General features: G+C 40.3%; 1 protein-coding gene across 2 annotated transcripts in view; it reads left to right on the plus strand.

The window, feature by feature from the left end:
• The window catches only part of rab6ba (RAB6B, member RAS oncogene family a), a 44,331-nt gene extending 22,490 nt beyond the window's left edge, over window positions 1–21,841 (plus strand). The window contains exons 3-8 of one of the 2 annotated variants that reach the window (XM_070908656.1): window positions 6,164–6,217; window positions 6,709–6,814; window positions 7,982–8,093; window positions 13,979–14,072; window positions 16,367–16,433; window positions 21,777–21,841. In XM_070908656.1, the coding sequence (XP_070764757.1) occupies window positions 6,164–6,217; window positions 6,709–6,814; window positions 7,982–8,093; window positions 13,979–14,072; window positions 16,367–16,433; window positions 21,777–21,841 (498 nt within the window). The remainder of the gene's footprint in view (window positions 1–6,163; window positions 6,218–6,708; window positions 6,815–7,981; window positions 8,094–13,978; window positions 14,073–16,366; window positions 16,434–21,776) is intronic. The other variant, XM_070908657.1, reaches the window with a different exon arrangement.
• The last annotated feature ends 1,467 nt before the right edge of the window (window positions 21,842–23,308 follow it).

The following is a 23,308-nucleotide window of genomic DNA, read 5'->3' on the forward strand; positions in this document are numbered from 1 at the left end:
CATGAAAGACTACAGAGCCACTGTTAGGGCTCGTGTCTTTGTGTTGTTAAGCTGCTGAATCTTCATGATGCAAAGGTGTTTCTTTAAACATCACGTTTGTCACCAATTGCTATGGAATGGGCTTATATATGGGCAAAGTTGGCTGTGGACTGGGAAGCAGAGTTATTATAACAGCTGTTTACCCAACATCTTACCTTAAAAGCGCTTCAACGGTGGGAAAAGGAACGGATTCGTTCATTGATTCTTGTTAAAAAGAGAGTTGCTGGATGATTAGCTGATAGTGGAATGGAGAGATGCTTCTATATTTTCTGACCCATTATTAGTATTTCAGGTCCCAAATGGTCCTTTAACACAGCGAAGTTAGGAAATAGAACTTTATTTTTAATTCCTTACTCCATTTCAGAGGATTTCAAACTGTGAGGCCTGCCCACCCAGGTGGGTAGGGGACAGTTGGGGGGGACCTGAGGCGAGGCAATTAAGGTACTTTATTGCCCCCAGTTTGCATTAAAAATTGTACTCCTCATAGTCAAAACTCAGGCAAATCTAAACACAGAGAAATTACACATATTTTAATATTCAGAGTGACGTACACTTCCTGAGGTTATCCTTATCTCTGATGTCCAATATGGATAAACATCAATAAATCCACTTAGAAATAACTCCAGAACTTGGCTGAGAATCATCACGTTTTCTTCTTACATTCGTGGGCACTGGCATACTTTGAAACCCCCTTCTCTAATTCAATCCAGTATTATGCAATATGTTATGAATGTCTTTATAAATAAGGCCTATAATGCACGGATGGCAAGTGCGACACAATCATTTCCTGCCTCATTTTCAGAGAGAAACACGCTCCTAAGTACTATTACCTGGAGTGAACGTGGGCGTCTGTTGTTGCCTGCAGTCTGTCTCGCTCCAAGGCCACTGCTGTAACTCCCAACGTGAATGCAGCTGGATAAATTACGACTTTGAAATCCAACAGCCGTCAAAGTCGGCACTAAGCGCAGTCATTCTGAGGAGCATGGGGGAACGCGCTTTTCTAGACAAATGTTCGCATGTACCGGCCTCGTTGTGACGTTGGCCTGAGGGGACAGAGAGCTCCTCTGGGCCTCGCTTTTTCAGTCATGTCCCTTCCATTGTAAGTGGGCAGGCAGCATGCTAGGCAGACAGATGCCGGATAGATAGCATCTGCTTATTTAATAATGTCCCCATATGCTGTTCAATGTCAGTCTCTGCCCCACGCTACTGTAATGGCCTGTGCACCAAAACAGCAGCCAGGGAGGACTATGAAAATCAGCTGGTTGTTTTATTTGTGTGTAAAACAAAGCCACTTCAATCCTCCACTTAACCCTACGTCCACAAAACAGCCTCGTCATTCCCTTCTTACAGCCACCTTCTTATTTTTCCAGATAGTGGATTAATGATTGTGTTATGGGTGCCATAACCTCTGCTTTGTAGCCATAGATCAAAGCCAAAGCTCAGTGTCTCCTAAAATGTATGTGTTCTCTTCTGTGTGTGTATTAATGCCACTTCTTTTTCCTCCCTGGCTCAGTGACAGGTAGGGCTGCAAATGATTTTGCAGTTTTTTTTTCCAGTTCATCTCCAGAGACCTTTGAGTATTAATTAAAATGCTGCATGCATTAGCTCAGTTTGAGTGTTTATGCTGCTGCTCGAAGGGGAGGCTAGATTTGCCCAGTGAGGGTGGAAAGATGCTTTGAATGTGAGCTTGCAGGAGACATCTGTCCTGATGAGAAGATTTATGAAGTCACGGTTCCCAGGCCTACATACTGAAACACCACATGTTTGTGTTTTCACGTATGTTGAGCTTTTAGATGTGAGCAGATCCAGTTCAGTCCTTTTGAAGGAAGTATATATTTAGGGACTGAGGGCCATCAGAAAGATGAAACCGAGCGTGGTACTGGCTTTAGTCAGCAGGAGGATGACTAAGGCCAGATTTGCTGCCTCTAAAGCAGCAGCCTCCCATCAAGCAGCCACCCAGCCGAGAGAGACGGAGGCAGGCGTCCTCACTGCCTGGCAGCACATGCTAAAGGACTCAGAGCCCTCCAGAGGCAGAGTGCCTTTGTCAGCTGTGGTGGAGCTGTCAGTCAGGTCTGGCCACCAGGCTGTGACTGCATCTGTGTGCTCTGCCCAAACACCCAGCTATTTAGTGCAGCAACTGGTGAATCATGCGTTGTGCCAATTTGAAGTCAGACAATAAAGGTATGAAATTCCATTTGAATTTGTCATTTCACTAAATTTGAAAACGGTTTAGTTTGCTAACTATTTTCCACATAATTTATTTAATATGTATTGGCCTATCTGAGTAAACAGTAAAGAACTAAAACAATTAATTGATTAGTTGAAAACTGTTTATGTAATGTTTTCAAGTGAAATGCCAAACATTCATTCATTCCAGCTTCTCAGTTGTGAGGATTTGCTCCTTTCCTGTCCTGTGTGATAGTAGAATGAGTTTCTGTTCATCAGTTAAAACGAGCATTTTGAAGATGAAGATGAAGATGAAGATTGTGATGATATTGTTCCCTACATTCTCACATTATAAAGACCAAACAATGAATCTATTGTTTGAGAAAATTATATTAATATACTAATATTTTTAAGACTTAACGATTAATTGGAAAAAAATAATTGATACGTAATCAGTAATGAAATTATGAAAACAGTTGTTAGTTGCCGCCCTGTCTTCTAACTCAGTTTTAGCCAGCCAGAGTTTTTTCTCTTTGCTGCTGCAACAACCCAATCTGCTATTGAAAGATTGGTTTAACCTTAAATGAATGTTGTAGTGGAGTACAAATCTACCCATAATGCTTCATGACACGAGTAAAATGAGTTAAATAGACTAATTATGAACGTGCACTGGCACTGCTCATTACTGTGGTTACAAATGTAGCATGCTGTAATTATTATGTTCTACATATATTATTATCAGAGCCTGCTGTCCGATGAAGACGGCGTGGTCATAGATAGATCTGTTCCCTCTTGTGTTGCCAGTAAACTTCAAAATAATCTGATTTTGTGTGTTCACAAAATGCTGTCAAATCCGGCGCTGTGAGCAAATTCCTGTACGCGTACTGTGACTCAAGGTCTGTTGGTTTAACGGCGTCTCTGCCAGATGGAGGACCTTGAAAGTCCTGGTGGGAGCAGCAGTGGTGGAAAAAGTATTCACATCCTTCTACTTACATAAAAGCAGAAATAGCATATTGGTAATAACACAAAAATATTCCTGCATTTGTTAACTAAGTTACATGCTGTGAAGTTTTTGATCATTCCAACTCCTGCTGTCACCAAAAAGCCACATCCCTTCTCCTCACTATATTTAAGGCCTAATCCATCACTGCAGTGCTGTGCCCACTGCTGAAACACTTTCCACCTTAACCATCCTATCACTTAGAATTCACCAGAATGAAGTGTGTTCAGTACATTTACTGTCTGAATGTAAGCTAGTGAAAGATGACCATTATATTTTGCCAGAGCTCCAGGTGACATTTTCAAATGTCTTGTTTTGCCTGACCAACAGTCCAAAACCCCAAATTTTTCATTTTACAATGATATATGACAACAAAAAGCAATAAATCCTTACCTTTTAAAAAGCGAAAAATTTGGGGTTTTTGCTTGAAAATTCGTGGTCAATAGTTGGATCATGGTGGTGTTGCTTGCATTATTTAGAGTCTTTTGCCTGTTATGGAAATTGAGGTGTTAAAATGTTCATGTACCTGTAAGTGGAAAATGTATTGAAATATAATCTAAGAGTGATTGTTGACGGTAACTATTTACCATTGACACTGTAAGACAACCTCATGACATGATGTGAAGGCTGCATGGGGGGAGTAAGCAAAAGTATCATCCATATGGATATGCGTTAGACAAAGACAAGTACTGTGTCTAATGTATCACAAGGTATAGAGCATGCAGAGCAGAGCCTGTTGGCCTATTAGATAAACAAGATAGTGGGGTGATAGCAGAAGGTGTGACTTTCCTATGACTTGTTTGTACTCAACACATCAAAACGTCAAAGTCAACTTAAATGATGATTTAACATGTGAAGACCAATATCTGAAGGCCATATTCAAGTTAAAATGTCAAAAACGCATTTAAAATATGCCAGAGAGATCCCTCAGATCTGTTAAAAGCATTCTTTTTGCCCTAGTCCCTGGCAGAATGGGCCAGAGAGCCATGGTCTGTCTTCTAGCGATGTGCGCTAGTTAAAAATTCAGAAGGAATATTAATAATTTCTGGTGATCTAATCTGTTCATGTATAGCTGTCTGTGTGGGATTCTATATTTAAACCTGGGGCCAGAAAGAACCCACAGCACCTCTGCCATCCCCCAAGAAAACCTCCACTGCAACATCTCTACACTTTTAACTTCATTCAAGCTTATTGTGTCAATAATATCACTCCAAATCAGCAATTTTCAAAGTGTTCTCAGGTGACCCAAATGTTCAAAATGTCTTTAATTTCAAAGTTATTTTTATGGGCTGTTGTGTTTGGCCGATGCAACAAAATGTGTGCTTTTAATCTCCAGCACACAGTCTGTTATTCATCCCAGTGACAGAAAGACAGAAAGTTACTTTTAAAGCATATTCTGCCAGAATAAATGGGGATTTATTTTGGAGGTCATGTAATCCACCTGTCTGTTTTGGGGCTGATATTAAAAAAATAATAATAAAATTATTTTATTTTACTTTATAATTATAATTATTTGATGCTGTTTATTTTCAGCCTAGCTGTGTTTGATCTGACTGAGTGCTAAGGAAGAGTATAAATGACGTCCTGTCTTCATGCCAGACCCTCTGAGTTAGTCCACTGTGGTAGCTGGCATCGCCAAGGAAACGAGTGCGTGATCAAGCTGCTGATGCCCAGTTCTGTTAAAGTGGGCAGTGGGCACCCTGCTGGACTGCCTAACATAGACAACAGACCACCTGGTTAATCCCAGATGGGTGCAAATGTATTTTAGTACCAATAAAATGTATCACATTAAACCTGACTGTTAAATACAAGTAAGAAACTGCATCCTCTGCAGGTAATTCCTTGTCAGCCTATCAGACCCCTCAGCCCTCTACAGTACGTGCTCCAGCTGGCCAGTGCTGGAGTTTGCAAGCTGGGGTCACACAGGCTTTAAACATGTAGCTGGGGACTGCTGCGTAATCCTGGGACAGCCCTGCACCAGCTACCGTTGAGCCCTTTACATCCTCGTCCCCATCACGCGTACGCCGAGACACCAAACATCTGGATGCGCCAAATGAAAGGGTCACGAACCACATCTGCCTTAACCAGCTGTCATTAGAAGTCCCTCATTCCAAACTCCTCTGTCTCTCACACAATGCATCTATTCTTAAAAATATTGAAGGTGCATACTGCCTAATAGAAGATTTATAACACTTGGTCCATGATGACACAACACGCACAGAATAGTTACTGCTGATGCTGAATTTCATATTAACGAGATTCATGTTTTACAAGCGCTGTATTGTTTGGAAAAGAAGCCATCTTTGTAATTTTGAGATTTGAAAGTTTGTTGTCACATGTCCAAAACGTAACGGTTCTGGCATGAAACCATTCAGTAGCACAAACAAACCCAGATCTGCAGTTCGACGCTGATTTGTCCGAGCCAGAGCACCTGATGATATCACGGCAGGCAGCAAAGCAGAAAGCCGTGGGCTTGGCTGCGCAAAGTAAACATCCCTTGAAGAGGGAACACAGTGCCATCTGCCTCGTGACACAATAAGGGAATGATTAGATTGCTTTTATAAATGGATAATGTGGGACGAGAAGAGCCATGGTTTTAAGTTGCACATTTGAGTATAAAAACATACAAAGTACACAACATATTGGAAAAATACCACATAAAATACCCATAAAATACCCATGATCAATCAAAAGACATGAGAAACTCAAATATAAACACAGAGTTGAATCAACAATCTCCTAAAATTGAGTGTTAAAAGCTTCATAAAGGTGTTGCAATGCTCTTGTATTCATTACACCCGTATAGGGCGTGAAGTGATGTGATCAGGGCTGTAATGAACCATGGATCTTACAGTAATCTGTCCTCCTCTTTATCTTTTGCATCTTTAACTAGCATTATTCAGTTCCTCAGTATTTACAGTGATGCTGATCTATGGATGTCTTCTTTCCCTAAACTAGGCCACAATTGGAATCGACTTCCTGTCGAAAACCATGTACTTGGAAGATCGAACGGTAAGAGCCTCACTTACAGCTACATGATGTCGTGACAAAGATGTTGAATGTTTGTAATGTGTCAGCAGTGCAGAACCTCCTTCATTCTTTCAGAGACACACACTGTAGACCTGTTCATCTCTACTATAATGCATGCATTGAAGCCGCACTGCAGCTCTGATGAACAGCATGTCATCTTTCTAGCTTGTGATATGTAGATGAATACCATCAAACCTGTCGGCATGTCTGTTTATCTCGGGGAATCTTTCATACAGCAGTACGACCTTGGAAGTCTCATCATGTCCCCTCATATAAATAATGCCTGAGTGTGAATCTTGTGCTGTGTGCGCTTAGACGTACATCTTCTTGTACATGTTTATGGCAGTGTTGTGTAAGCTTGTGTGTGTGTATGTGTGTGTGTGTGTGTGTGTGTGGAGGGAGCCTCCTGTTTCCAGGCTCTCTGACTATCTGAATAATCTCAGCCTCCTCAGCTTTCTCTCTCTGAACCCCAGGTGAGGTTGCAGCTCTGGGACACAGCGGGACAGGAGCGCTTCAGGAGCCTCATTCCCAGTTATATACGGGACTCCACTGTGGCTGTGGTGGTCTACGACATTACAAGTCAGTGTCCCCTCATGAAACTTATCTTTTTTACCAGTTTATTGTCATCTCTCTCACCCTAAAGAGTCTTTAATTTACTTTTGTTTGTCTGCTACAGACGTAGTATGTGCTCTGTAAACCACATGTCCTGTGTTCTTTTGGAGAAGAAATCGCAAACCTGAAAGGGGGAAATTAGACCTAACATTTTTTGGTTTCATGGTGGCGCCCTCTATCTTTGCATTCATTTGTCAAAATACAGTTTATTCTCCGTCTACGTAGATAGATAACTTGTTTCCATGCAGCCAATCAAACCTTGCATAAAGCAGTAGCGTCTGCGTTATCTTTGGCAGAGCAGACAGACACAACACAACACAGGAGCCACAGACTCTGAACAACAACCACATTAACTTTCCTGCTGAAGTCTATGAACACACCTCTCGTCCTCCAGCTTAGCTTGTTGAACAAGCAACCAAACAAACATTCACTGGGGAAAAGTGCGCCGCTAACATCAGTTTGCAGGCTAGATAGCTAATGGACTGCTCAGCTGCAGCACGTTAAACAACATGTAAACGTAGCTGTTCGTCACTTCAATATGAATATATCACCTGGCTATCATACTCTGCTGAACAGTGGTAGCACAGTGAAACAGTAATATTTAGAAGGTAAAACCCTGTAAAACCATGTTATATATTTCCAGTTGGTGTTGTGAGGAACGTTATTCTCTCTCAAATCTGTCTGTGGCCTCTATTTAATCATTTAAACGAGCAAAGACCAAGACACTTATAGTTATAGTTATAGTTACATGGCTGCCCTCAGGAAGTGAATTTTATTCCTGACTTAATGGACATGCTTCAGAACTGAGCATGTGTGTATCATACAGGATAATGTAAGCTAATATCTTAAGCTCGTGATACGCAAGATATTTTTAATATGATCTACCACATGGGATTTTTTTCTGTATCTTGCCTTAATGATTATCAGTACCATGTCATGCAAAATGTTCGATTCTTTTTATATCAGCAGATTTCACACATTGATATTTTCACACAGCTGTGATAAAAAACAGACGAGATGTTAATGGTTTTGTTTGGAGCGGTCACAGCAGAAGAGGTGTCTGCGCGTTGAACGTCGCTGCAGTTGTACAAACAACATCTTTGGTTTGACTCTGTTTCTTCTCTTTCTCAACAGACGTTAACTCCTTCCAGCAGACGTCGAAATGGATTGAGGATGTGAGAACAGAGAGAGGAAGTGATGTCATCATTATGCTTGTGGGCAATAAAACAGACCTGGCAGATAAGAGGTATGTAGTTTACCGCTCAACCTCCTGACGCACAGTACTTGTATCACATTTTGTCTTTTTAGTCAGCGTTTCCTTTTATGTCTCGACGCCATGGCAACGACGAGTCTGTAGGAACATTCAGCTGAGCACAATACCTCGAGAACAAAACATGATAAAAACATCAGGCTGACTCCACGGGCTCCCCTGCAGAGCAGAAGAGTTGATTAGATGTCGGAGCGTCTTTCTGAATAAATCTGTATATTAATGAGACAGAACTGATTATCTTGAGACCAACATAGCTCCTTAATACTTCACCATAAGAATTGATATTAATGCCACCTCAATGTTTTATGAAGACAGGTATGAGAAATCAATGTTTACTACATTATATATCAAATGTCAAAATGAATACACTGATTAGAATAACTGGTTATGTTTAGTGTTGTCATAGTCATTATGGTGGAACATTAGGCAACTCAGCTGCTCTTATTGCTATGAAATGAGAAGATTATAGCTTGCATGGAGAAATGATTCAGTGATTTAGCCCCTCGTGACACTTGCAATCATCAACGTTTGTGCACCAGGGAATTCTTTCTTCATATATAACTAACTATGGTTGCAGTGAGGAAAAGGTGAGAAAATGCTGATGAAACAGGATGTCTAATGAAGCTGAGAAGGAAATTGATTTAAAAAGAGAATGCTTAGAGGAACAGGGTAAAAATGAAATGACGTGAAGCAGAAATATACAGTAGAGGAGGAATAGCGGAGAAATAAAGGGAGAATTGAACCATAAAAAGGCTTTTGTCCTTTTGCCAAAATGTATTAATGGTGCAAACTGTACAGTGTGTACAAACTTGTTTGCTTGAGATACAGATTACAGATGCAAAGTAATCAGTGAAAAGTGAAAGTGCTATGGAAAACACCCCTTTATGTTGCCTCCTTTTTTCATGTGAAAGTCCTAAAAGAAGTGCAAAAAATTAAGCTGAACCATTTTACCTTTACCCGTTATTTCCCAACATACAGTATGTGAATATACTGAATTTTCAGTAATGTTGTGTTTGTGTATTTTTTATTGATTCTGTTAGATCTCTATGGTACCTGGAGGTCGCAGTATCTGTTTTATCAGACAGCCCTGTCCAAAATGGCAGTTTAGAGTAATTTACACATAGTCACATAAAAAAGCAAAACACAAACACAATTAATTTACTTTACTCATGCGTATGTGCAGAAATGTCTGTTTCTGTCCCCCTGGTGAGATTTACACTACAGAACATTAATTAGCAAATGTTCGCATGCTAACACGCTAAACTAATATAGTGAACATTATACCTGCTGAACATCAGCATGTTAGCATTTATCTCAAAGCACCACTGTGCCAAAGTACAGTCTCATAGAGCTGCTAGCATGCCTGTAGACCCATGGTCTTATTTTGATAATTACTCATTTTTCGTTCTTGGGAAACACATTTATGTAGCTTTTATGTCACTTTTTTTAAAGGTATTGTAGAAAGTGAGATTTCCGTGTCTTGTTTGATTATAGGTCTAGGTGCTATATAAATACTGTGAAAGTATCAAAACACTCAGAAACAGAATGCACACCGCCCATGTTCAGAAACTATGCCTTTAAACGAGCTGTCAGGACTTCCGTAAGGTTGTGATGTCACAACTGTACTAACTTTCACACTGCCCTCAGCCACGCCCCCAGCAGGTCATCTGCTCCAATCACAGCAAGCCCAGGTACAGGGACGCTCATCCACCCGCTCAGTCTCTCTAAGTTATTGGACCGCTCTGCTCAGGACTACTCTTCAAGTTTTTTCAACTGAATCATGCAGAGCTGCTCTCGTGGAATCCCAGAATAAAAACATAGATCTGAAATTAGCATAATGTGGGACCCTTAAAATTAACTTGATCCACAGAAATTGACAGTTCTCCTATAATATGTATTCAAGTAATTTACGTCATATGCAATGAGTTTTGTAATTCAGAAAAATGCATGCATATCTTAGTACACATGCTTTAGTTCTCAATATACATCAAGAGTACTCATTAGTTGTCATTTGTAGCATATTTCTGAGATAAAGTAAGGCGGCTGATAAACACTTAATGCGGTCCTTTAATCTATCTTCCCTCTGTTTTATGGCTGTTCTGTCGTCTTAAGTAATGAGAGTCCTCTGGAACTTTCTTTATCTCAGTTTGGACAGCTGTCAACACTCTGCTGAAACAGCTGACCATCCACTGTCTGGTCTGGTTGACTGATCTCAGTGTACTTTTAAGAAAACAGTGCGGCAACATGCCAGACAATGATCTTGTGGTCACGAGGTGTCGAGTGACTTCGGGTGTCCTTTAGCTTAGGGTCAGACTATTTCCTGTTCTCTTTGCTTTTTTTCCACTCGTCAAATATGCAGCCCTACTGAATAGTCGGGTTTGTAAGAGTGTTTAGGAGAGCATTTTCACTAATAATGTTTCTTCATGTTTAATTGTTATTGTCTGCATTATTTGCCCGTTCAGTAACTAACATTTACTGCATTAGCATGTCGAGGATATACTTTGAGCTGCAGAAAGAGGTTCCCACTGGCATACTTGTTTTAGATTCAATGTGTAACTGACTGAAGGGAAAGCAGGAAAACTGCTGGTGATTGCAGTTTCCAGGCTATATCTCACTGCATCTGTCAATAAAAGCCATAACAACAGACCAAAGGCAAAAGCTTTGGTTTTTGAGAGTGAGATTGCGTAGGTGTAATAAGACTCGGCAAAAGTGTACCATCTGCTTCCACAATGTAGCAAGGAGCACATTTAAAATGATATCAAATTAAGACTAGCCAATGCAGTGTAAGCTAGCTGGTTTGTAGCCTAAAATTCAGGTTTTATCTAATGTCGAAATACATCTCGCAAACTGAGCTGTTAAAATAACCAACAGAATTATATGTTGTGCGAAGTGGAATTATTTTGAACCTTTCCCCCTTTACTCTCTGGGTAATTTATCTCAACTGTAGTCTAGATGGTTCATAATGGGGTCTGGAAGTTATAGCTCCAGTAAATGTTCTGTTTTAAAGAAGTAAATGCAATTTTTTCCTTTTTTCCTTTTACAGTTCCCTGCAGTTTTTCTGTGCTTCAGTTTGCATTGTCTCAGCCAATAATTCTGAATCTTATAAATGAGTTTACTTTTTCTACCTTTTTTTTTTTTTTTGCAGAGGAAATTGAGGTTAATCACAGTGACATTCCTCATGCAAATGTAGTCGGGCATGCCAGTGAATGTTTCACTTACAAGAGATGATAAATGTTGCCGTCACTATGGGTACTGTTGCGTGTGTTGAGCGGTTCCAGTGACACATGAGAGGGGGTTTCAACAGCAACGGTCAAATGATGAAACTGATAATGATGATTTTATTTGGATTCACTATGTGACGATGTAGAAATGTGCAACATCACTGTAAATGATGTGGCTGACATTGAAAAATCAGTTGAAAGTCATCAAACAGAAATAGAAGTCTGGCATGATGTGGAATATTTTTCTCTGTGACATCTTAAATCTGTTTCGAGGTGACTGTGAGTTTAAAAACCATCTCAAAATTTTGATACATTATCTTACACTATATCAGCACTGACACATCTAACCCTACATTTGACATTACTTGAGAAGAAGCACAGATTCATGTGTATTTCATTGCCGTGATATGGTGCATTTTGATTATCGTTTGCCCCAGAGGAGCGCCTCTTCTTTGTGTTTGTTGGTTTATCCATTCATGCGTGGTGGAGCTTTTCCTAATGCTCAGTGCTACGGGGAGTTAAAGTATGCACAGTTTAGGTGCTGCAGAGTCCCTGGAGCCCTGCATAAGCGAAACCTAATGTGCATTGTACACCAGACAGCATCAGCCAAGTGGAGCCTGATGTGCTACACACCGACAGGTGTCAGCTCAGGGACTTTTTATGGTGGTTATGTCAGCATTAATTGAGTATTTTGTTCAAGTATTCTCTCCTTTTCTTCTAAACTGCTACTACAGAACTTTGGTGTGAAGTCAGTTTTAAAGTTGATGTACTTTCACTTAATATAATCAGCCTTAATGATCTGCAGCCTTCACAGGTGAGGTGATATGAAAATGATTTCTATAAGCCACAAATGTATCATGCTTTTAATACATAAGGTAGACAAACAGATAACACAACTAATACAGTATCCATATAATGAATACTATTCTGTTGAAGCTTATGCGAAACCTTTTTAAAGGGATTTCTTTGGCCACTTGGGGGCAGCACAACCAGCTGTAAACACAACATTGACATATTATAAACATCCAGTTGAACCAGAGCAACATTAGCATTCATTTGAAATTGTGTTTTTGTCCATCTGGCAAATGTAAGTCAGATCTCACTCTCCTTTTAGCTCTGGTTTTGGTCTCCACCAACAGAGGGAAATATCTGGCTCCTTAGCTCTTCTCCACTATATTCACCAGATAGTCGCTAACTTGTCTTTCTGCTGCTTGGTGCTGAGCAGGTAGTATACTGTGGGTTTATCAGAGCTGTTTCGCTGAAAACGCTGCCTGCTGCTGCTGAACCAAAGTAGTTAAGTTGGGGGCCATAAATCCAAAACAATGAGCTTAAAGGCGCTAAAAGGGTCTGTAGAGAACTCTCTGAGTTTATCATTATTGGTGACACCTCTCACCACATGTAGTAATTTGATCCATTAGTAATATATTTTTTTGGACAACATTTGAATAAGCCACCACAAGTATGCATCACTTTATTTTGGAGGATCACCTGGTCTAGTCAGGTTGATCTTTAATGACATCTGGTAGAATGAGTGGTTACACTAAAAAAAAAAAAGTAAAAGGAAAGATCAAATTGATCGTTTTGTTGTGTTATGCTTGAGTTCATAATGACCATTGATGGTCATGGAGATGCTCCCTTATTTGTATACACTGTGGTGATGTCATCACCAGTGGCTTAAGAGAAACTATCTGAAACTCCAAATGCCCACTAGCGTGCCTGAATGCTGCTAGGGTGCCACATATTGCGCATCCATTATGCAATTTTCTTGCCAACTGCCTGTCTGATGATGAATAAGCCTCTGTGTTGTTTAAGTTGGAACTCAGACACATGCATCCAGAAATAGCCACAGCAGCACTGGTGCAACTCTGTCAGGTGGTGTTATTATGTAAATACATCTCCAGTGCAGTGTTTTCTGTTCCCGCTGCAGAAACTACTTTTCCTACCTCACAAGGACTATATTTCTCTTTCTTCTGTGCGGCGATGCAAAGGAGGAGTTATTTAAGGAGATGAGGATCAGTTAAATATAATGTTTCCTTGTTTGATGCTCTGCACAACAGGATAACTTGTAGATGTGATGATGTTTAGACAGGCGTTTCAGGGGTTAGTTGAAAGTAAAGAGTGGTATTTTTGAATTAGCACACAGCCAAGATTCCCTTTGTGTTGAGAGGAACAAAGAGGACAGACTGGTGATGTCATGGTTTTTCCCAGTAGACCAGTGGCAGGTTGATTTAAGCCAGCCGTCTTAACGAACCTGCTGGCTGCGCGGGCTGTGGAGTCAGCAGGACTGCACCGATCTCTCTGTGTTAATGGACACCTGACACAGTCTCTGCTTCACAGCGAGAGCCAAACAGTCACTGCCAGAGTCGTTAAAATGTAATGCAAATTGGCTGTTATTAATTTCTTGTAGGACAATGTAATGAATCATTCTCCGTCATTAGCTAATTAAGTCTGGTGTATTGTCGCTAGCCTAGAATAACAGGAGCTTCAGCTGCAAATAGTGGGCTTCACCGTGCGTTTTTGTTGGATGTTAATATGAGAAAATCAGCCTCTGTTGTGTGTCCACATTTTGTAAACAATTAATTATTATCTCTAATTCAATTAATCTGCAGTGTTTTGATGATAATTATCCTCTTTTCACAGGCAAATCACAATTGAGGAAGGTGAGCAGAGGGCTAAAGAGCTGAGCGTCATGTTCATCGAGACCAGCGCCAAGACGGGTTACAACGTCAAACAGGTGAGTTCAGAGTAAGTTCGGTGCTTAGATATGTGAAGCCTTTAATAAAGAATACCAGGCCGTCCTGCCTATGATTGACTGATGCAATTACAGAAATATAACCATGGATTATGATCATGTCGTCACCTTGTTGTCATGGTTTATGAAGAAACATTCCTCTGTCAACATGACAGAAGGGTCCCTCCGATAGATTAGATGATGTTAGTTTAGAGCTTAATGCTTTAATTGCAGTTTGATGACAGATTTTCTTGAAAGTATTATATCTGTATATGATTTACATCCATGTTTGCTAACTGGCAGCCTTCAGGCGGTTGGCCAGATCTTTCCCTTTTTCATTCTTTACACAACTATTTTTGCCCCTTTTTCATGTGAGTGCAACAGCATGAATGCCTTCCAGGAGAGACTGTCTGAAAATGTGTGCCGTTATGTCTCCTCGTGCTCTCACAGCCAGCCCCCCCCCCCCCCCCCCCCCCCCCCCCCCCCCCCGCCTTTGAGCGTGGCTGCTGGAACAACTATAAACACTTTTGCCTTCTGACATGATCGGATGAACATGTTGTACAAACTAGCTTCTCCGCTGCCTTCTCTTGCTGCGTTTTTTGTGCATTAGTGGTACAACATGAAACTGGCAGCAGGAACGTGTGTCCAGGTGCATGTGCGTTATTGTGTGCATGCACAAAATATAAACAAAACTGGAACCCCGTCATCAAAACGTTGCTCCATATCGCTACTAGTGGTCAAAAACTCCACATGGTACCTTTAAAGGTCTCCTGTTTTTCATACAAATACCTCTCATAGAAGCACAGGTAAATACAGGTGAGAGTGCTGTGTTTCTTCCTGTGAAAGACTGAATTCATTCCTTTTTAGTGACATTTACTCAGTAGGTCTAATCTTTAGAGAGATTTGTGGGTTGCAGACACAAAGAGAAGCGCAGCCTGGTTCAACAACAGTGATTTGTCTCCAAACAGATGTTTTGCAGTCGAAAACAACGACTGTCTGTTAAGTTAATAAGCAGTGAGATGAAGGCGGGCTGCATTGTGTCTGTCAGTGAACGGCGTTGCTGGCAGGCGCCGCTCTCAGCCCGCAGCAGCGCAGACAGAGGAGGCCATTCTTCACCTCACATCAGGACTGTGGACAGGATGGAACGTAGTGGTGTGAAAAACCTGCAAAACAAAGGTCACAGTGCTGCCTCCAAAGGCTGCAGTGTTCACACTGTTTGGCTGTGTCATCACTACCCGCTGACATGTTATGTCAGCAGAATTTAAGCTTTCAGACATCAATTTTCACAAAAAGATGTGCCAAATCATTGTCTTCAACGTTTTTGTTATGTGTTTAGCCAAAATGGAGATGAATTTAGTTTTCTATTCTTATTTTTTAATTAATTTACCCTGTTGTGTAATCTTTATTTGTTATATTTTTTATTCCTTCCAAAGACTATTACTTACAATGGCACCCAAAGGAGCAAAGGGACAGATGCTTAAGCCACAGTTTGGTCCAAAATGTGCACATGCTTGATAAAAAAAGCTGTTTTTAGAAACATCCAGTAGTTACAGATGATAGATATAAGGCTATACAGTAATCTGAACTTTTGATTTTAGTGTGTACAGCTGTCTGAGCTGTTTGTTTCTCAGCATATGTTTCAAACATGGCTTTTTTTCTGTTGATAAAGCTGGAATGTCTTCATTTTTATGATTTTACTCAACTATCATCGACTGTCATCGACTTTCATTGTAGATGGAAATTTCAAACAAGTTGAGGCAGCTGATCATTTGACAGGATGGTATCTTGACAATGTAAGGTACCCAAACAGGTGTCACAATTGTTTGTGTTCATTCCCACACTGTGGGAAAGTGAAGATCAGAGGCTTGACACTTGCTCTAGTCAGGTTAGCAGTCACAGTAATCACGACATTCTTTTGTTTCTGCTAAAGCTGTGGTGTGCATTACTACATAATAATAATTTAACTTTGACAACAGCAAACACAGACAAAATGTTTATGGAGTAAGTCTGTGAGTTCATATCCTAGTTAATATCCAAGTCAGTAGTAAATGGCTGCATGGAAATTATGAAAGAGCACAATAAAAAAAACGAAAACACTGTAGCATACGTTGACATGTTGCTTGCGGAAATATGTAATATGATAACAGTAGATTGGTCTTGATATTATCTTGATGTTAAATTGCTGGCTGTTATTTTCACCTGAAATCAATTGATTAACTGTGTATCAAAAGGCCTGTTGTGTTCATGTTGTGTGTCCCTGATTCAGTGCCCTCATTCTTTCATTTCTTTCTTTCCAGCTGTTTCGGCGTGTGGCAGCTGCTCTCCCAGGAATGGAAAGCATGCAAGAAACAAGCAAAGAAGGGAGTATCCTTTAACCAATTTACATATCATGAGAACCCCCTTTTCATGATATGAAAAACCTATTTTTAATAATGATGTGTGAACAGACTAAGCTCAGAGGAAACATTTTCTCATTTTAATCCTGACGTGATAGCATCAGTCACTGCTCGCTTCTAAATGAAAGTAGTTCCTGAAGTGATCTCTGCATACTGGCACCTTATTTAAACAGGTGTCGGCTCCCTGTCCAATTAAATGTGTTCTTAGCGCGACACTCTCGCTGACTGTTTTTTCAGTGCTGGTGCCTGACAAGTGCAGGAGGTCGGTCAGACTGGAGACGCCTGCAGTTTTGTCTACGGTGGGTAGGCTGGTTTGCTCATTTGAACCGGTGACAGGAGTCTCAGCGTCCAGCCGTCTGTCAGCTGCTGCTGCACACAGCTCTGCTAACTGGCACTGCTGTCAACTGAGCATGTCGCAGCTCCACCTGTGGAAGATTTGTCAGGGGCTGCAGCCTCTCATCAAAACAAAACTAACATTTTATTCTTCAGGAAGTAGCATTTAATACTGCAAAATAATTGAAATACCAAGAAGCTATTGAGAGCATCATAGATCTTTTTTTCATTCTTATAAATTATAAACACACACGCACAGTGTAGAATTTATTTGTTTTGATAATATTTAAGGAGTGATTGGACTCAATATGTTCTCTAATTGCCACACAGAGACTTGCATGTTTATATCTGATGTGAAAGGAGATAAATACAGCAGCTGAGACAGATTCTAGCTGTAATTTTCATCAGTAACTACAGAGAGCCCTCAGGCTGTCTAGGCTCCTCTCACGCTCCTGCATTGATTTTTACATCTGCAATAAAATGTGGGTAACAATAAGAACCTACACTTCACACTCAGGCTCTATTAGATGATTTTTGTAGTCTTCAGTTTAAAGAGGCATTCCACGCGTAATATATCTGCACTCCACTTTGAATGATTTGATTCTCAAAGAAAGCATTTTAGCTTTAGCTCCTTATGTTTTGATTTGATCCCCTTCTGTATTTGCTGTAATCCAAGCATTTAAATCATTTGAGTTAATTTAAGACCATTTTGATACAGTATGCTTCTGTGAAGCTTCACACTGTCCTCTGTCTTCTTGTGTTATTATTTTTTTCTTTTAAAGAGAAAGAACAGAAAAACAAAAGCACAACAGATAAAACACATAATGAAAAGAACCTAACAACACAGACCAACCAAGATGACAGCACCATCTCACCAACACTGCTGAAGTCTAAGGTAGACTCACTGAGTGAGTAAATAAATGCAAAAATAATAATACGACTTTATTATGAATGCAAGAACAATAACCACTTACATATTATAGAATAAATATAGATAATAATCTATCTAATTTTAAAGTATGCCGAATTACTTATTAGCAGATTTTGTTTGCAATGTACCAATGAATGTACAGACAACCATCACTGGATTACTGTGATACTGAAGAAAACTTAAAAACATGACGATTCTCAGGCAAGTTCTGGAGTTATAAGTACGTCTAAAAACAATACTCATATGTACATTTACGTGCTGTAATAATTATTTTTGTTCATACTGACCATTAAAAGATCCTTTATAGTATAAAAGTCTTTATAGTATAAAAGTATTAGTATTTTCCGGGGGAGTGTTTCTGTGCTGAGCTGCAGTGGATGTTTAGTAACATTAAGAGGGAATTTTGCACTAAAAAGACTGTATTTTGGAAAATAACCACTTGATTTGTCCAACTCAGACTGTTGAAGCCTCATATTAGCTTTAGCTACATTCTGGATTGTATTTTTGAACAGAAAGAGCACTGTACATTTTTATACCATGTCACTTCCATTGAAATTGCATTAGGAAGGGATCTCTTAATGGCCAGTATGAACAGGGGGATGAGTACAGCGAGCCAAACCTGTTTCAATGTACGTATGGGCACCTGCCAATTGTTTTAAGACAGACATGAAAAAATGTAAACCTATCCTCTAACACAACCCATTCTGTACTTTCGGGTCTAACTTGACTTTTCCATTTACTAAGTATGATCCGGTCACCTAAACAGATAACTAAAACTACCTCTATAGACATTTTCTTATGTACATACAGTAAATCAACAGCTTTTAATGTTGTCACTGTTTCTCCTCTGACAGCACCAGTCCTTCATATCCTCCCCAACACACAAAGTAGGGTGCCATCTCTATGGTAACCGTGGGTGAACTATGAAATTGCCTTTGATTTTACCATGTGCATATAGCAACGGCGTTCCTCCTCCAGCGTGAAGCCGTCTCACAGGGTGTCCAGATGAGCACTGCAGCGTTTCTCTGCTCAAAACCTAAACATAAATCAGATGCTGACCTTGGTGTAGTTGAGAGAATGCCTACATTTGTCTCCCTGTGCATCTGTGATTATCGCCCAGCCATCATTTACTGTCGCACGGCCTTTGCAAACTGCATGGCCTCAATAATAAACTCAGTAACCTAACAGCCCTCTGAACTGATGAGATCCCCCCCTTTGCTTTTTATTGCAGTCAGCCATATTTCCTGGTTATAATGCATCACTCATATTCCACCAATTACCTTTATCTCTCCTTCTGTTTCTAATCTCTGTCTTTAATGAGACAAAATGGATGTGGGAGTGAGCCATGTGAGGTGGAGGTGCGGTGATGGATGGCAGGTGATGACAGTTCCTCAGCTCTGAGGCTCTGTGCCTCGGCTGACATTGACACTTAATGGAGCAGCTCCTCTGTTGTTATTACATTGTGAAAAGTATTGATTTTACTGGGAGGAGGGCGGAGATAGGCTTAGGATACATACATGCGTGTCATGTAGCCTGAACGTGCACCTGCACTTTTAATAAGCGTGGTGCGCTTGATATTCATTTGGGAACAGTTAGATACAAGAACATTTAACATACGTTTTCTCACTATGGCTCCACTTGTTTCTTTTAGAGAACTTGTCCTACATTTGTGAATTTCAATAGTTATTTAATCGGTTTTCGCTGTGTACTCTCTGTTCCCCTTAATTGACAGTTTTAAATTGGGGACGGACAGGTCAGGACAGGATTTATGGTGGATGTCAGGGCCTATGGGGCACAGTCTTCTGCTCTCGCTCTCTCTGAGAACAATTTCCTACAGAGAGGCTGGGTATTATCACCACTGTAGGTCTGCAGAGAGAGAGAGAGAGAGAGAGCGAAGAGGGTGCTTGACCCAGATCAAGTGCTGGGGTCATCCACGTTAATAAGAGAGAGTCATAAAGCAAACTAAATCCCACCAGACTCATGTTGGTCTGAACAAAGGCAGGCAAAGAAAGGTGCCACTCCATGATTTTGTTAATAGATTGTGTTTAGAAGGAGTTTTATTATTCATTTTCAAGGTAAAGCTTTGTGATTTAGATTAAGATGTCAAGTGAACATTACATCTGTTTTCAGTACAAATCATAAAATAACAACAGAGGATAGTGTTGCTTCTCCCCCTAATTGAGACCCCATAGAATCGCCCAAAGAGATGTGTTGTCAGGTATAAGCCCATGCCTGTGCTGTCCCACCAATAATACATCTGTGACTTTCTTATCCAACTGTTATCTTTTAAAGATTTAATGATATGTTATCTTTTTTTAAGAAATCTGTGTTTTTATTTTAACAGTGATGAAGCCACAGAGAATTATCACCAAATGTAGCATCTTGCAGCTCATTATTTTGACTTTACTGTTTTGGTTCAGTCTCGCTTCTCTCACTAGCATTGTTTCCAGTCCAGCAGGCGGCTGTTTTTAGAGAAAAAGCTCTGATACTGAATGTACTAAACTGCAGACACACAAAGTTAGCAAGTGGAGCATTTAGCGGCTAAAGAGCCTGATTCTTTATTCGAGAGTTAGCAGAGACCAAAACAGAGCTACACAGCTTCAAATTATAGCTTACGTTTCTCCGTATCTGCTGCTACTGAACTGTTTGCTAACACATTCGCCAACTTTATAAAGTGATACTATAATATATCAATGTTGTGTTTACAACTTGTTGCGTCTTAACTTGTGATTTCTGGTTATTTTGGTTTCCTCTGGCTGTCATTTGGAACGGACAATGTTCATGTCTCACTTATTGTGTAAAAGCCATTACAAGCTCACTTCATGAACAAAATGAATCAAAACACATCTACTAGTGGCACAGTAACATTACTCAGTGCTCAGGCGATGCTGTAGACTGTACCTACACACACACACACACGCACAGGTATCAGAGGACTAACATATTCAGGACTGAGGCTGCTCATTTGGTTTGGTAATGTTGGCTGCTGAGATGAGGCCTCCAGATTCCAGACGGGAACCAATCCCAATGGGAACTCTTGAGTATATGTTCGCATTTAAAGACTGTCCTTCAAATGTTAACCCATCATAATAACATGCTACCATGAAATATGAAAACGCACACGTTAACTGCTGCTTTTAACAGCTAGCAGCAGCCAGTGTAGGCCGGGCGTCTGAAAGCCACAGCGGGACCGTTTCCAGACTCACTTGCATGCAATATGTAGGCCACAGTTTTCGTAGGGCCTCCTCATACATGCATAATATTCACCAGAAAAATGAATAATAAGCTGAGCTGCCACACTCACCAGCAGTAGAATATGGAAGCATTCGCAAGCACTCAGTCGTGGTACACTTCTTGTCTCCTTAAAGCAGATGAGGTCTGCCCCTCATTCTCACTGCAAATCATAAAAAAACAAAAACGCTCTGGAGGATTGACTGGGAATAACACCTTATCTGAATTGTGGGGGGGAAAAATGCAAAATCATTCTGACTTAACGCAACAGCTCATTAACACGCCATTGTGCATCAGCTTTAATTGTAGCACAGCAGTGCCAACGACTTTAGCCAGCATCCATTCTCAGTTTATTACCTAGCTAACAATAGAGGAGAGGATTTCCTGTTGAGCTGAATAACTTGTCAGAGGAGGATTTATGGGATACTTACTCTTCCAGCATGTCCAGAAACTGCTGTAATAAATTGATCTTATTTTAGGAATATTTGAAACTAAATTTCTTCTGTAAATTATAGTTATTTATTGTTGAGTCATAAGTATTTTGACTGTTGTTGATGCTCTGTCTAGAAATTAAATAGATTCATGGGGAATAGCACCATCTAGTGGTAGTTAAGTGGTACTACAGCGGTCCTTCATTAAAAATACATAGTTCTGCCTCTCTGAACACAACGTCAAAATTATAGGAGAACCCATCACAGTTGTCTGCATTTCCTCTTTGAAAATATCTATATCAGCTAATTGATCTAATTTAGTTGCATGGAACTAAATAAGATCAATACCAGATGTTTCCGACGCTTCCTTAACGTTCTCCTCCAGTGATCGACATCAAGTTGGACAAACCCCAGGAGCCCCAGACCACTGAAGGCGGCTGTTCCTGTTAATACTCAGCGCCGTCCTGGGAAAACATCATTTACACCACATGCTTGTTATGTTGCTTCCTATTGGTTAACCTGCAGTTGACTTTGCACGTCGAGAATCTGGCCTCCTCACCTGACTACTGGTCATCTGGTTGGAACTAGCAATATGTGAATTTGGTTCTAAAGTAGTGTAGCCTACTTTGTTAATGAAACTGCCAAAAAAAAAAGTCTTACAACTTGCAAAAAAAAAAAAAAAAAAAACGATGAAGAAGACAGAGATGTGTAAAAAAAAAAGATCCCCAAGTTGCATATGTGGATACGATTTTTTTAAGTAGAAAAGGAAGTTTCCCCAGTTTCTTTTTTGTATATTTTTGTATATTCAGGGAAGTCTCTCTGGAAAGGTTGTTTTTTTAAAAGATGCAAACAACTAAGCTCTGCATTTGAGAGCTTGATAAGAACAGATGGCTTGAGACGTATTTTTATGCATCCCACTCTTGTTACAGGCCAAAATGGAGCTCCTCCCCACATTATACCCAAATGTGAACCATGTGAAACCCTTACCTAACCTGTTACATAGCCATGTTTGACTTTATACCTACGCTTAACCATCTCAAGGCTTTTTTCCTAAATACCTAAACATAACCATTTTTAATCTTGAACCTGAATCCTTTCCTTTCGGTTCGGCTGGCCAATCACAGCCCTCCTTCCCGTAACCCCCGTGGGATCCATAATTTTGCGCTCTGGACGTTACAGGACGAACTGAACAGTAACATCTTGAGTATCTAATGCATGCCTAGTTTTCCAGCATAGGTACTGTCTATCAGTGTACACAAGTTTGAATATGTAAACATTACACCAGTGACTTAATGCACTCTGATAATGACTAGTCCAAGTCTTTTTGTTTATGAAAACTGTTGAACTGGATTTGTATACTTGCCTTCAGAATATCTTTTTGTCGTGCGTGTGCGTGTAAATGTGTGCTTTCTGTATAGGCAACGTTAGAATGCAGTTATATAGAGGGCCACTGCCAAGTCGTGTCATTCTTGCCACATTACGGCACCATTTAGGTCACCATTTGTTTGCAGTATGTCATACCCCCACTTACCACAATATGACATCTGCCGTTGCGTTGTGTGATATATCTTGGTAGTTTGTGATTATGGTAGTCTGCACATATGCTGTAAGTGAGCAGTGGAGAATCAAAGCCCTTGCCTTGTGTCACAGAGGGGACGAGAACTCAAAGCTCCCTGTGTGGTGATCTGTAGACTTTAAGTCTTTAAGTTAGTTCTGTGATCAAAGCAGATCTTTAACATTGTAAATCAGTGAATTGTTTCATTCCTGACAAAAGACTAATTTGCACATGTAGACCTTTCAGGTTAATATGAAGTTGTGAAAAGCTTCATTGTAAATGTACAGTCACTTAATCCAAGACCCGTCTGATTGTCATAGAAACTGTCACGTAACGCGTCCCCACTGAGATGAGCTTTTCTT

This window comes from Enoplosus armatus, chromosome 7, assembly GCF_043641665.1.
Source record: "Enoplosus armatus isolate fEnoArm2 chromosome 7, fEnoArm2.hap1, whole genome shotgun sequence".
NCBI classification, from domain to species: Eukaryota; Metazoa; Chordata; class Actinopteri; order Centrarchiformes; family Enoplosidae; genus Enoplosus; species Enoplosus armatus.